Raw genomic sequence first — 15,085 nt, 5'->3', positions numbered from 1 at the left:
GGAAAGAAATACTATTACACATGAAAGTACATTTTTCCATTTTTCCATACAACTTATGAGTTTTCAATTTTTCAAATAAATCTCTCAAATGCAACATATGCTCACTTTCAGATTTGCTATATACTAAAATATCATATAAGTATACAACAATAAACTTATTGAGACAAGGTCGAAGTACCTCATTCATAAGTATCATGAACGAACTAGGGGCATTGCAAAGTCCAAATGGCATGACAAGCCACTCATACAACCCTTGTTTCGTTTTGAAAGTTGTCTTCCATTCATCACCTTCTCGAACTCTCATTTGATGGTAGCCACTCCTCAAATTAATCTTGCTGAAAATTTTAACACCACTCAATTTATCAAACATATCTTGGAGCTAGGCATAGGAAATTGATATTTGATAGTTATGTTATTGATTGCACGACTATCAATATACATTCTCCATGTTCCTTCTTTCTTAGGCACCAAAAGAGCACGAACAACACATGGACTAAGGCTCTCACACACATAACCTTTCTCCATTAGTTCTTCCACTTGCCTTTGCAACTCTTTAGCTTGCTCGGGATTGCATTTATAGGCTGCTTTATTAGGCAATGAGGCTCCCAAAATTAAGTCAATTGCATGCTCAATCCTATGAAAAGGTGGTAGCCCTTTTGGTAAATCACAAGAAAATAAATTAGAAAATTCTTCAAGCAAATGACTCAAAGACAAAGAGATAGTGGCATAGGGAACAACATTAGAAATGAGTTTAACAAGAAGTACAAACCCTCCTCCCTCCAGTGCACACACTCTTTTTCAAATTCTTTCCTCGAAATTAGAAAATTAGGCCTCCTTTCCACCATAAGTTCAACCTTAGGAGGCAAAGATAACAATCTAATCTTTTTTCCATCCGTGGTAATAACCGTATATACATTAGAGACACCATCATGTACAACATCTCTATCAGATTGCCATGGTCTACTAAGCAAAATATGACATGCACTCATAGGCAATACATCACACTAACGTTCATCATGATAATTGCCAATTGCAAATGAAACTTGACTTTCAAACCAGTTTCATTATTCAACCAATTCAATTTGTAAGGCTTAGCATGATTTCGAAGGGGAAGCTTAAGCTTACTTACAAGTTCTATGGAAGTCACATTCGTGCATGATCCTCCATCAACAATCACATCACATGTCTTAGCAAGAACCTTGCACCTTATATGGAAAAGGTTCTCTCGTTGCTGCATGTCTTTGAGAGGTTCAGAATGTAAGACTCTCCCAACAACTCCACAAAGAGGGTTGTTATTTTCCTCCGCATCATACTCCTCAACATCTTCATTATTACTTTCAGATTCATAGCCATAAGAATCCTCCTCTGTTTGAGTTGTTTGCAACAGTCATTCGCATAAACATTAAGCTTATTCTGTTCGATCTTTCCCAAGCTTTATATAAAGCTTTTTCTTCATTGCTAATTTCATCAGTAATAGTAGCAGGTTTCTCAATTTGAAGTGCCAAATCAAGATCCAGAACACCTAAGTGAAACTAAACTTGTTCGCACCAATCAGAAAAATTAAAACTATTAAATAATGAAACAGATGAAGCATGTGAATGAAGAGAAACATGTACAAATACTACAAATAAAAATAACATAGAATACTTATACATTTAATGCTTTAATTCATAATGTTTCTTCCATAAATTCAAATATAAATATAAAATATATCAAAGTCCTCCTTTGGATGATACTAAGATATACTTATGTAAATAATTATAGGTAATTATATATGCATAACTAAATTTATTTTCTCTATCTTTGGATATGTAAAAGTAAAATTATTACAACATACTAATCACTACGATTATATTTATCAATTATAAAATAATTAATCAACCTTTGAACTGATCTCTAAATATCTTGTAATGATAAATTTTAATTTACCCATAAATATACAAAAATCGTAATGTCATTTAAACATAAAATTTCTAAGTAATTGAAAATTATAATCTATAATTTCAAATTTATTTACTTTAAAAATTTGGTCACTTTGGTGACAAGCAAATCGTTCTTAACATAAATTTCAAAGTTATAATAATATATTTAAATAATATATCTACTTTCATTAAATATTTAACTTAATTTCAATTAAGCATTAATTATTGATATATATTTATGTAGCAAGAATTAAAGATGAATCTGGATTAAATTTCTTTTATTAGGACGAAACTGTAAATTTTTTCAAACTTAATTGAAAGAATAATAATTTTACATGCAATCTGATAAATTAACAAAATTTATGGACCACAATGGACCTTTAACCAAAAACACCAGAAAGTTTAGTTTTTTTATATAACAATCTACAGTCATTTTCTAAGTTACATAAACATTAATTTAGTCCCGAAATGTCAAAAACTTAATCATAAACCATACACAATTAATCTAAGACAGCGAGGCAACAAATTTACACAAAGTCATGAAACTAATATCAACAAATCTTAAATTTAATCCAAACCATGCAAAATTAATCATTTTAATTTATATACTAAAACAATGATTAATTCTTGCATGCATCCACGACAACAATAAATCCAACAAACTTATAGAAAAACACGATTTCTTAAACTTTACTCTGATAGCACATGTAAACTATAATATCCCATCGATCTAAAACTTCATGTTTTTCACTATTAAATAGAAAAAAGAAAACATACATTGATCCATGTTTAATAGAATGTGATTTTTCTCCCTTTTCCCCTTATCTTATTGATGGATACTCTAATCTTTTAGTTTTGTATTTTGTATAATTTTTGATGATATGGGTAGAGAGATGACCAACTCTTATTTATAGACTATTGGTGGCTTTCCATCAAAGTACCAATTGTTACAACCCTTTATGTCATAACATTTACCAACAGTCATAACTATTAAGTTCACAATCTTTTATTAACGGTATAATTTAATCATTAATATCTTATTATAATTATGTGAGTCATTAATTTCTTACAGAAGAATCCTAGTTCTTCTATTGATCTTTTAATAAACATGGTTGAGTTTTCATCAATCTTTTAATGAAGAAAGTTGAGTTTTGATTTTTGATCAAACTCACCGTTTTCATCTGCTCCATGTCAGCAATTCATTTTGCTGATATGGCTCTTTTTCTTGTTTTTAAGTAGTTTTGGTGCCACGTTTGCGTGTTATAATCGGATTTCACTTTCGATTGCCAAAATTTCATAATATAGAAAAATATATAAAAAAAGTGATTAATGTGATAAATTTAAAAGAATTTGATAATTTACAAAAAAAAAAAGGGTCAAACTATAGAAATTTTTAGGCAGTTAGACCTCTAAAAGTTAATTATTTTGTTGAATTTTCAACTCCTTTGTTAGTCTTAAAATTAAGATTGACATGTTGAAATAAAACTCAATGTTATTATTTCATTGGATGAGGCATTTAATGACGTGGTAAATTAACCTCATCGATAGCTACAGATATTTGTGATATGATTTATGCTTACATCGTAGAGCAGTTACATGCAAATTCTTTTTTCGCTTAATACAGATTTATATTTTCTTATATATATCAAATTAATTAATAAAATATATATTTATTAATTTTAAATAATAAATATATTTTAATTATTTAATATTAAAATAAAAAATATTTATATTTTATGTGCTAATTTTGTATTTATCGCAATATATATACTTAAAATTTATGTTTGATAATGAAACTTTTATGAATGTAAAGTATAGATTGGCACTCTTCAAAGTGAATAATAAAATATAAAAGTATAAGATAAAATAAATTTATGCTTGTTGATACTTTAAATAGAAAAATAAATATTTTCAAGCAGATATGTTAAAGATATAAACTGTTTTTGAAGTTTTATTTAATAGTTTAAACTTGTGAATAAAAAGATTGTTTTTATAGACATAAGTTTTAATTTGACTAATAAGTTTATCATTATTTTATGTTGCAGTAAGAATATTTCTAAATGTGCTTTTTATTTAAAAAATTTCCATTAATATTAATACTTTTATTTTTCTTTTTAAATTTTATAAAATGAGAAATTAAGATTAAAAATATCAATTAATAAGCTATATAACATTTTGGAATTTATTAATTAAAATGAGAACATAGAGTAAAATTTTGACGATCGAATATAGATAATTAAATTAGTTCTTTAGTTCTTTTATATTAAATAAATAAATAACCGTTCAACTTTTATTTTAAAATTATTGCTTAGTGGGGTATATCTATGCACCTATATATCAACTTATATACTAAATTTATATAAATATATAATTGATACGTGATTTTATAGATTAGAATGTGATCTATTTTGAGGTACTATTCATTTCTTTAGTTCATGATTTTAAAGTTTTCTCTTAAAGAAAGGAAAGAAATTATATTAAATTTTATAAGACTCAAATTTTTTAATTTTAAGTCAATGCAAATTATAATATTATCAAATCAATAAGGAAGAATAACATTTACTCCAAAATTCTCAATAACTGAAAGATATTAACACTCTTTGTCTTCATCTTTACTCTTAAGTGTTTGCAATTATGATTTTCCGAAATCAATCTTCCTTGCATTAAAACTGCATATGATCTGTTCGTTTATATTTATTGTTTTCAAAAGAGAAAATATTTTGTTAGGTTTTCAAGCACTTTGTGTTAGAGCTTGTAGTTTGTAGGGTGACACAGTCTCCCTTATAAAAGTTTATGAGAGGCCCATTTGAACCTAAGAAAGCAAATGAGAGGTTGACAGAAGCCTAATAACTTTTTTGGATTAGTTGGATATGAGATATTTCAAACTATATAAGGTATTTTAGTATCAAAACCTTGTAAGGCTTGATATATAGCTGTTAATAGAGTCAAATAGTGGAGACAATCTTAAAGTGCAATTTTTAGGGACTGAATGTAGGTCTTAGTATCAAACTAAGATAAATCTTTGTGTTAATCTCTATAAACTTACAATTGCTACATACTTTATTAGTCGTCTATTACATCTATATATGAGAATTTACTATTCAGACGTCTAACTATTTTCAAAAAGGTACATGAGACAGCTTTCTCCATGCATCATCTTACTTCTATGATCTATAAGTGCTTACAAGTTACATCAGTTGAGGTATTAATTAAAATATGTAGTTATCTAACAAGATGCTTTTTTAGCTTAGTTAGATATATGTGCAACTTTAAACTCACATTAGAACTTCTATAGAATTATCTCTAAGCATTTGATAAACCAGTAAGGTATCTAACTAGAAAAGCATCTATTTTGCACCTTCAATATAAATAATTTTTGAGGTATACAGTACACATAATGAGTTTATTTCACGTGTATATGATATTTTAATTTTTATCAAATTTCTTTCATTTAGATTTTAAAATCATCATTTATATTATCTTATATATCGATATGGACAAAATACTTGTTAATCTTATTGGAAAGAAAATATGAAGTATGTAAATTTTGATGTAACAAATATTCTCACACTGAAGGGCAACAATTTTCCAAATTTTTTGAAAATAATGTCAAATTAAATCAAAATTAAAAAGAGCAAACAAGAATGGAGATTCAATATCAAGTTTATTTCGAGTACACAAAGGATATCATCAAAGTATATTATAAGTACATAACAGGCTTATAAATTTAACAGTATATAATACATTCCGATTACATTATGAGTATATAATAAGTATATATTACCATTTCTGAATTTATTAAAATATATACAATTGTTGTACAAGTACTATAGATTCTAATAAATGAGTTTAACCACTAATAATAGCTATTAACTAATTATAAAAACTAAATATAAATATTAATTCATAAAATCATGTCATGAAATTGAATCTAAAAACTATTGCTATTAAATTTTTTTTGCATCAAAGTTTATGTATCTTATATTTCCTTTTCAATTTTTATTGTCGTGAAAATAGATATTTTATCCATACACATATATATAGATATATATCTTGTGTGTGTATGTCTGCATGTAAATATATATAACATATATTTGAAATATACTTGTTATATACTTAATATATATTTTTCACTATATGCTTTAAAAGTTATTCTATATTTTAAAAGAAAAATAACTTTTCCATATAATATATTACCACAAACTTACTAAATTTTAAAAATATATATTTATAAGAATACCTATATATATTTGATATATACTATTTCTTAAGATTTTTACAAAATGGATCTAAATACTTAGTTTTTTGTAAATTTAAGTTCTAAAATACAATACTCATTTAAAAGTTATATGATATGATATTTTTGACGAATTTTGATATAATAAAATTTGAACTAACAGAAAATTAATTAAATAAAAGTTTAAAATTGAATTTATCTTATAAAATTGAAAATTTAATGAATTTACCTTCAAAAGTTTTTGATAAAATATTGTTAAATTATTAATGAGATAGTTGTTAGATTTGTTACAAATTTTTTAGAATTAAGAGTTTAGATCGGAATTTATTTTGAAAATAAATTTATAATTTTTGTTGTTAGCGATCAACTAAAGAAGACTGATGCAACCAGAGAGAGAAAAATGATAGTTAAAATTGTTCTGAAAGTAATTCAAAGAAAGAAAAGAAAACAAAGAACAAAAGGACGCAATAAAAGGTTTAAAATATTCAAGAATAATGTTCAGAGAGCATAGAAAAAGAAAATTATTAGCCAAAAAAGAATTCAAAAGGTGTATTAATTAGATGAACTCCTCTTTTCTGTAGAGTTTAGTCCAGAAACTCATACTCAAATTGGACTCTGAATACTTTGATCTTTTTTAGGACCTTTGAATAATTGGATAGGTGTAATATAATGGCGCCTATAGCGATACTGACAGTGCCACAGTTAAACAATTAACTTCTGCATTTGCTCTTTTAAATTATTTATTTTCCTTAACAAAGTTCGTGTCGGAGTCCTGAGTCCTAAAGTTTGAGCTCCAGTCCTACGTTAATGGAGTTGGGTAGGCTCATGACATATTAATTAACAGAGGACCCACATAAACTTATTATAGATTTTGCAACAGTCATGATACATGGCTACTACGTAATCATCATTTTCTAATCTCACAGCAACAGCTGCGAAGAGCTAGTGATCACTGATCATGATCTTTATTAACTACTTCATATATATATATAATCCTGCGACTTTAGAACCGGCATTCGGTTGGTGAGACGCCGCACATTGATGGCAAATTCGCAGCTGTCCTGAAAGCCTCAAAAACATCCTGACCTTGAAGTTGCCCCTGGCTCTGTTGCTGCTCAATAGCCTGCCTCAGACCCTCGCATCTGCACTGTGACTGCATCTGCTTGAGATGGTCACAGCACCCACGAAGAGACCGTTCTTGATTGTCACTTCTTCTTGGTCCCTGTCCGGAAACTTGTTGTTTGATATATTCCTGGCATTGCCTGAGATTTTGTTGCTCTTGAATCTGCCCACGACACCCCTGCTGGCTTGGGTTTGTTCGAGTTTGGCGCATGCAACGCACACCGCAAGAAGATACAATTTCACCTGCTCTCTGCGCCACTCTTTCAGACTCTTCTCCATGTAGCTGTCCCTGCTGAATCTGATCCTCTGCGATATATTTGATTGCTTCACATTGGCATTCATCTCTTACTTGCTTTACCTGATTGCAGCATTGCTGGAGTTGCTGGCTCTCCTGCTGCTGGTTTTCATCTCCAGGCATCCTTAACACTTCTTCTCCTGGTGATCTTCTTGAACTTGATTGCCTCAGGTATCGCTCGCAGGAGCTCAAGTCCTTCCTCTGAACTTCCTGGCGGCATTGCTGCGAGCTCGATCCTTCCCTTTCACCCTTTGACTCGTCAATCTCAATGGTGGTGATGGTGGTCCTGTAAGCGAAAGACGCATTGGCAATGATGAACAAGAAAACACTAACAAGAGCAATTGTGGGTATGAGCTTTGCCATTGTTACTGAATATCAGAAAGATGCTCTTATGGAATATAGTAGATGATGGTAATGGGCTCTTATAGGAAATTTAGGGGAGTGCATGTCGAGAACGTGTAAGATGTATGGAATGGCCAGTCATTTCTGGCATTTTTATGGGGTGGCTACCCATGGTTTTGAGGTCTGCTTTAAGCTTACACGTATGGCAGCAGCATGCAATTTCTGTTTGCTTCATATGATTCTTTTTATGGATTTTGCGCTTGATGTTGTTGAAGTATATATATTTAGGTTTGTTTTATTATATATTTTGTATATCGTTGAACCAAATGGTCTTTTGTTTATAAACTGTTATCCCGAAGCATATACAATTAATTTAAGGGTTAAATTTCAATTTTACCAGACTAAATTATTATTTCTTTTAGATACAACAGAGGGTACACCGGAAAACGAACACAAAAGTATCACAATGCAGCTGACTAAAATCAACAACACCTTTACCATGCCATAAAGCGTCATTAGATAGTGAAGAAACTTTGTTCAGTTTTTTTCATTCATATTCGAAAATCTTAGGTACAAGGATTTATATAAATTCTTATTTATAAGACTCCTATTTTAATATAAATTAGAAACTTAAAGAATATGAATGTATAAGGAAGGAGATAGATACAGGAGATATATAGTGTGTTAGGAGACAAATTAAATCTTCTACACTCCCCCTCAAGTTGATATATAGAGATTTTGCATGCCCAATTTATCTAATGCTCGATAAAAAATTTCCCTTAATACTGTTTTGGTAAGAATATCGGCAAGCTGATCTTTAAATCGAACATGAAGGACTTCAATTATCTTGGCTTCTAACTGTTCCTTAATAAAGTGTCTGTCTATTTCCACATGTTTCATCTGATCATGCTGAACTAGGTTATGAGCTATACCTCATGCAGCTTTATTATCACAATATAGTCTTATAGGACTAAAATGTGGAACTCAGAGCTCATGTAGTAAATTCTTGATCCAAAATAACTCACAAACACCTTGAGTCATTCCTCTATACTCTGGATCTGCATTAGACCGAGTTACAACACTTTGCTTCTTACCTCTCCATGTAATAAGGTTTCCTCCAACAAAAGTTAAGTAATCTGTTGTGGATAGCTTATTATCAATAGAACCAACCCAATCCGCATCAGTATAGCCCTCAACATTCAAAATTATCCCTTTAGTGAATATAATGCATTTTCTTGGAGAGGATTTCAAGTATTACAAAATATAAAGAACAACGTTTATATGATCTTCACTTGGAGAGTGTATGAATTGACTTACTACATTTAAAGAATATGCCAAATCCGGACGAGTATGAGCAAGATATATTAACCGACCTACAAGTCTCTAATATCTTTCTTTATTCGTAAGTACTTGCTCGGAAAATATATCAAGCTACGTATGTTTACTAGTAGAAGTATTAATTGGATTGCAAGCTAGCATATCGACCTTTTTAAGTAAGTCTAAACTGTATTTTCTTTGAGATAAAAATATAACTTGCTTAGATCATAGTACTTCAATCCCTAAGAAATACTTGAGATCACCAAAGTCTTCATTTCAAGCTCTTTAGAAAGATAGTTATGTAAGGCTATCTTTTCATCATCATCATTATCTCCTATTACAATCATATTATCAACATATATGATAAGCACAACTATTCTTCCTTCCTTATATTTTATATATAGAGTATATGATCGGAACTAATCTGTTTATAGCCAAAGGTCTTAATTGAGTTTGTCAACCTTCCAAACCAAGCTCTCGGAGATTGTTTCAATCCATATAGAGACTCTTTCAGCTTACAGAATTGCTTACTTCCTTCAACCTGAAACCTACATCTTGGAGGTAGTTCCATGTACAATTCCTCTTAGAGATCGTCATGAAGAAAAATATTCTTTATATCAAATTGGTGGAGACCAATTTAAATTTACAGCCAAGGACAAAAGAATTATGACAATATTGATCTTGGCCACATGAGCAAAGGTTTTTGTATAATCTATCCCATATGTCTGACTATATCCTTTCGCAATAAGCCAAGCTTTGTGTCTCTCCACACTTCCATCTGCCTTGTATTTAACGGTATAAATCCACCTACCAATATATTTTTCTCCATTTGGTAGATCAACAATCTCCTAGGTTTCATTCTTTCGAAGGGACTTCATTTCTTCATCCATTGCTTTTTTCCACCTCGGGTCTTTTATGGCTTCTTGCACATAGTTAGGTACATACACAAAAGATAATTGATTTATAAATGATTCACGTGTCTTTAATAGCCTATGGTATGAAACATAATTATTTATTAGATATTTAGGTCTAGAGTCATCATGGGTTCATAACTTGATTTAGGCTTTCCTCGAGTAGTTCGGTTCGAGAGTATTCTAACAGAGATTTTATGAGTTACTTGAGATTCAGCTCGGGATGAGTCATCAAGTAAAGATGACATTGATTGCAGTGCTTCAAATTCAGTTCTATTACCTTGACCCCAAATATCAAGCTCGCAATGCTCGGTTGACCCAAGATCAAAAGAATAATGCTCAGATTGTTTTGACAGGTCGGGAGTTTCAGTTGAAAGAAGGTCAGGAATCTCTGTTGGAAAATCGGATTGTGTTTGAAGGTAGGGTTGTATTTGAAGGTCGAGTTATGTTTGAAGGTTGGGTTGTGTTTGAAGGTCGAAAAAATATTGAAGGTCAGGCTGCAAGTCAATATTTCTCTCATTCTGACTTGCAGTAGGAAAATACATCTGATGCTCATGAAACTGGATATCCATACTGACATACACTCGTTGAGTTAGAAGGTGATAACACTTATATCCTTTCTGATGAATACCATATCCAATAAAGATACAACAAATAGTACGAGGTTGGAGCTTGTGGCGTGTGTGGTGAGGAAGGTGAACAAAGATTGTGCAACCAAGGACTTTATAAGTAAGTTCGGTAATGATGGTGAGGTAAGGCTTTTATTTATTTTATCAAATGGGGTATGAAAGTCTAGGATACGAGATGAAATTTGATTTATAAGGTAAGATGCTGAGGATAAAGTTTCTCCAATATTGGAGAGGCATATTGGCTTCAAATAGAATAGCTTGTACTGTTTTCAAGAGATGTCAGTTTTTTTTCCTGTAATCCCATTTTGTTGAAGAAAATAAAGGCATGTGGTTTGATGGATTACACCATATTGTTGAAGGAATTGTGTGAATTCATGATTAATGAATTCACCTCTATTATTTGTCTGTAGTATTTGCACTGGAGTTTTATATTGAGTTTCCACCATCAAATAGAACTTCTTGAATAATGAGCAAACCTCCTGCTGACTTTTCATTAAGCATATCCATGTTATACGACTATAATCATCAATAAAATAAATAAACTACCGAGCTCTATTCAAGTTCGGTACCTTTGTAGGTCTCCAAATATCATAGTGTAGAATCATAAATGGTACTGAACTTTTATTTAAACTAGTTCGAAAAGAGACACGATGGCTTTTTACGAGTTCACAAGTTTCACATTTGAAGTTTAAAAGTATATATTTTTAAAAATAACTTAGGAAACGAATACTTTAAATATCCAAATAATGCATGACCAAGGTGCTTATGCCATAACCATATCGTATTTTCTATACTTGTCGATATGGAGCTACTATTTTCCAAACTTGATTCCGACAAGGCACTTAAGCTGGATGGTGCAATGTCAAGATAATAGAGCTTTTCTTTTCTAATGTCATAAACAATCGTCCTCTTTATCTTGATGTCCTTAAAAATATAATAATCAGCCTAAAAAATTATTATACAATTTAAAAAGGTGTTTAGTTGAGATATAGATATTAAATTGAAGTTTAGAGATGGAACAATTAAAACATATTCTAAATTTTGGTTGTCAAGTGTGAATGACCATTTACCAGTAACACTAGCTTTTGTATCATTAGTTGTGGATATAACGGATTGCTCAGTTGCTTTTAGCTCAGTAGGTGTGTTAGAAGGCATATTATCAGTCGATCCAGAATCAATAACTAATATATACGACCTAACAGTGGCATAATTACAAAAAGATTTATCTAGTAGTTCTAAAGATATGTGTAAGATAACAACATCTAGCGAGGAAGGTTGTTCGGCTACAGCTGTTGATACTGATGCAGTTTTTACAGTTTTTAACTTTCTTTTCGAAGCTTTAGAAGGATCCTACCATTTAGGATATCCAATCAGATCATAACATCTGCTTTGAGTATGGCCTGTTGCACCATAATGTATACATTGCTTTGTTGAATTGGTTTGTTTATTACCAATATCAAAGCTACGAATAGAATTCTGCAGAAGTGACGAGTTAGTTCTTTTCGCGAGTAATGTAGCTGACTCCGAGAAAGCATGTTCTCTAGTTAAGATTTTTTTCGATTTGCTTCTCGGCAAACATATGCATATGTTTGTTCAAGGTCTAAGCTCGGCTCTATTCGGAGGATTTCTCCTCTCACTTGTTCAAACTCGGCGTCAAGTCTATTTAAAAAGATGTGGATTCTAAACTTCGCTACATCTGCTTTATACATAGTAATGCCCTCAAGATCTTTTATTCTTATCTTATCCCAATGATCAAGTTCCTGGAATATCTCAACTAGCTCGCTATAGTAGGTCGGAAGCCGACTTAGGAATGCTCGTTGATTAAGAGCAAAAATCTAAGTTTCGTCTGATCTATCATAGAATGCTTTTGGAAAAAGCACTCTAGATTTCACGGGCTATACTGATATGAGGATACTTTTTCATAGTTTCTGGTATCATTGATGTAAATAACCAGCTTTTAACTTTTTGGTTTTCAACATACCACTTGAAGTAAGACGGATCAGTTAATATGGGTAGAGGAGAATCTCCTATAATATAATCCAATTTTTTACGCCCAGCAATATACATCTCTATGATTTGAGACCATGTATCATAATTGATTTCAGTAAGAGTTATTCTAGCTTTAAAGCCAAAAATTTTAGAATTGACATGAATAATTTGTAGTGATGGTATGGTAGTTGATTTAGTGGGGGTTTCAGATGGAGAGGAAGATATTTTTTATAATAAAAATTTTATGCAACTCGGCTCTAATACCATGAAGAAACTCAATTTAGTTGTTTTCATTCATATTCGAAAATTCTAGGTACAAGGACTTATATAGACTCTTATTTACAAGAATCTTATTTTAGTACAAATTAAGAACCTAAAGAATAGAAACGCATAAGGAATGAGATAGATACATGAGATAGATACTGCTTTAGGAGACAAATAAAATCTTCTACAGATAGCCAATCAGCAATTCTATTACCTTCCCTTAGGGTATTTTGAACTTGAACATAGTAAATTATAACCCTTATATTCTAATTGAAAGGTTAATCTCATTCAATTTTAAAAAAAATTTACGCCTTTCAGGTACTTCATAAAGTGAAAGCATCTTTCAGATATTTCATAAAGTCAAAACAATACACTCGACAGTAAAAAGTATATGAAATAGGATAGCAAGATCCTCATTTAACTTGTCCTAAGCTCCTTGAATATTTGAAACAGTAAGGGAAACGGGAATAAAACCTAACTGGGTTAAACGTAGACATGTTCTGAAAGGAGCATTGGAAAAAAAAATGCCGCACAGTTGCAAATGCTCCATAACGAACACATGGTGCAATAATTCCAAGATTACTAAATAAAGCCGATCCAACTGATAGAGCATTAGATAATATTTTTGCAAGAAAAGCTTCAATTTATTTGGAATATTTTAATTTTCAGAGATGTTTCCAGTGAGTGTGTGGAGGTATAGCCATGGTGAAATAATGGGGCTAAATGGAAGGAAAGAGAGACTTCTGCCATGCATAATACCTTGAACCCACTATATACTTTTCTGTATTGTGAAAAGGAAAACTGTAATTGTCACCGTTTGAGACCATCTCGGGCAATATTAATAAAAAGTGGGTTCTAAAAAATAAAAAGAAATAGATATATCAAATATGTAAAAAGTAGAGGTATTTGGTATTGTATTTCTCTTTTATATCCATACAAAGGTGTGAAACGATAGTTTAGCAAATATGACAAAAGTCACTTCTCTTTCATCATCTTTTATTGATTTATTTCCTTCTCCATTACTTATTTTTCTTAATATGTAATCTAAAATTTCCATTACCTCTCTTTCATAACAAGTAAAAATAATCTAATATTCCATCATCCATAATAACTATCAATCTTCTTTTTTTTTTTTTGTTTCTCTTATTTCTATCAAATTTTTATTTACTTTTTACTCCTATTTTTCCTCATTCTTCAATCTTAATGTTATTATTTAACCCAAAAGTTGTTATCTTATATTCCAGCTCTACTATTTTCTAGCTCGACTCAACGAGTTATGGTGAGTTGAGCAAAATAGGTGGGCCACTGACTCATCAACTCAATTTGAATCGGTTTATTTTGACTAAGTTTCATCTCTTGGTTTTCACATAGTTTGTTGTTGTTGGATGGATCTATTGTTCGGGCAGTAGTATAGTAGTATCAAACGAGAAGTTTTTTAGAAACTCTTCAAAAATATCTTAAATCAATAAAAAAATCATTTTTTTCCTATAAATTTTTCTTTCCAAAATAAACTTTTTTCTAAAGTTATATTGTAATTATTTTTCAGTTTTTTCAGTTATTTTTTTAAGTTTTTAGTTGTTAAAATAAAAAATCAACCAAAACTGTAAATTAAAATAAAAATTAAAAAACTATATTTTTAATATTTGAGTACAATAAAAAAATTATAAATTAATATTTTTTAGATTTTTTTAATCTAATTTAGATGTATGTTATGTTTATATATTAACTAATAAGTTATAGATATCTATTTATTAGTCCTATACCAATAAATTATAGGTATATGTTTATAATTTTAAATAATAGAATATTATATAAATTATTTAACTATAGTTAATATTTATTTACTAATTTTAAGTAATAAAATATATAATAATAATTTAATATTTATTATTTTTCTATTTGTTGTATTGTATTTATAATATTATATTATTTTATGATGTATAGACATTATATTTATTGTGATGTGTAAATCTAATAAACCTGTTATTTATTGTGATACTATATTATGATATATAGATGTTACATTTATTATAATGTGTAGATATATTTTTATTGCG

General features: G+C 30.0%; 1 protein-coding gene across 1 annotated transcript; it reads right to left on the bottom strand.

Moving 5' to 3' along the window:
- Positions 1-7,162: 7,162 nt before the first annotated feature.
- On the bottom strand, positions 7,163-7,939 carry LOC8280732 (2S seed storage albumin protein). The gene has a single exon (XM_002522808.3). It carries the CDS (start codon positions 7,937-7,939, stop codon positions 7,163-7,165), a length of 777 nt encoding a protein of 258 aa, XP_002522854.2.
- Positions 7,940-15,085: the final 7,146 nt, after the last annotated feature.

The sequence above is a fragment of the Ricinus communis genome, chromosome 9 (genome assembly GCF_019578655.1).
Source record: "Ricinus communis isolate WT05 ecotype wild-type chromosome 9, ASM1957865v1, whole genome shotgun sequence".
NCBI classification, from domain to species: domain Eukaryota; kingdom Viridiplantae; phylum Streptophyta; class Magnoliopsida; order Malpighiales; family Euphorbiaceae; genus Ricinus; species Ricinus communis.
This window is presented reverse-complemented; position numbering and strand designations above follow the sequence as displayed.

Coding starts and splice junctions, on each gene's coding strand:
- LOC8280732 (XM_002522808.3), bottom strand. CDS start 7,939: ATGGCAAAGCTCATACCCACAATTGCTCTTGTTAGTGTTTTCTTGTTC.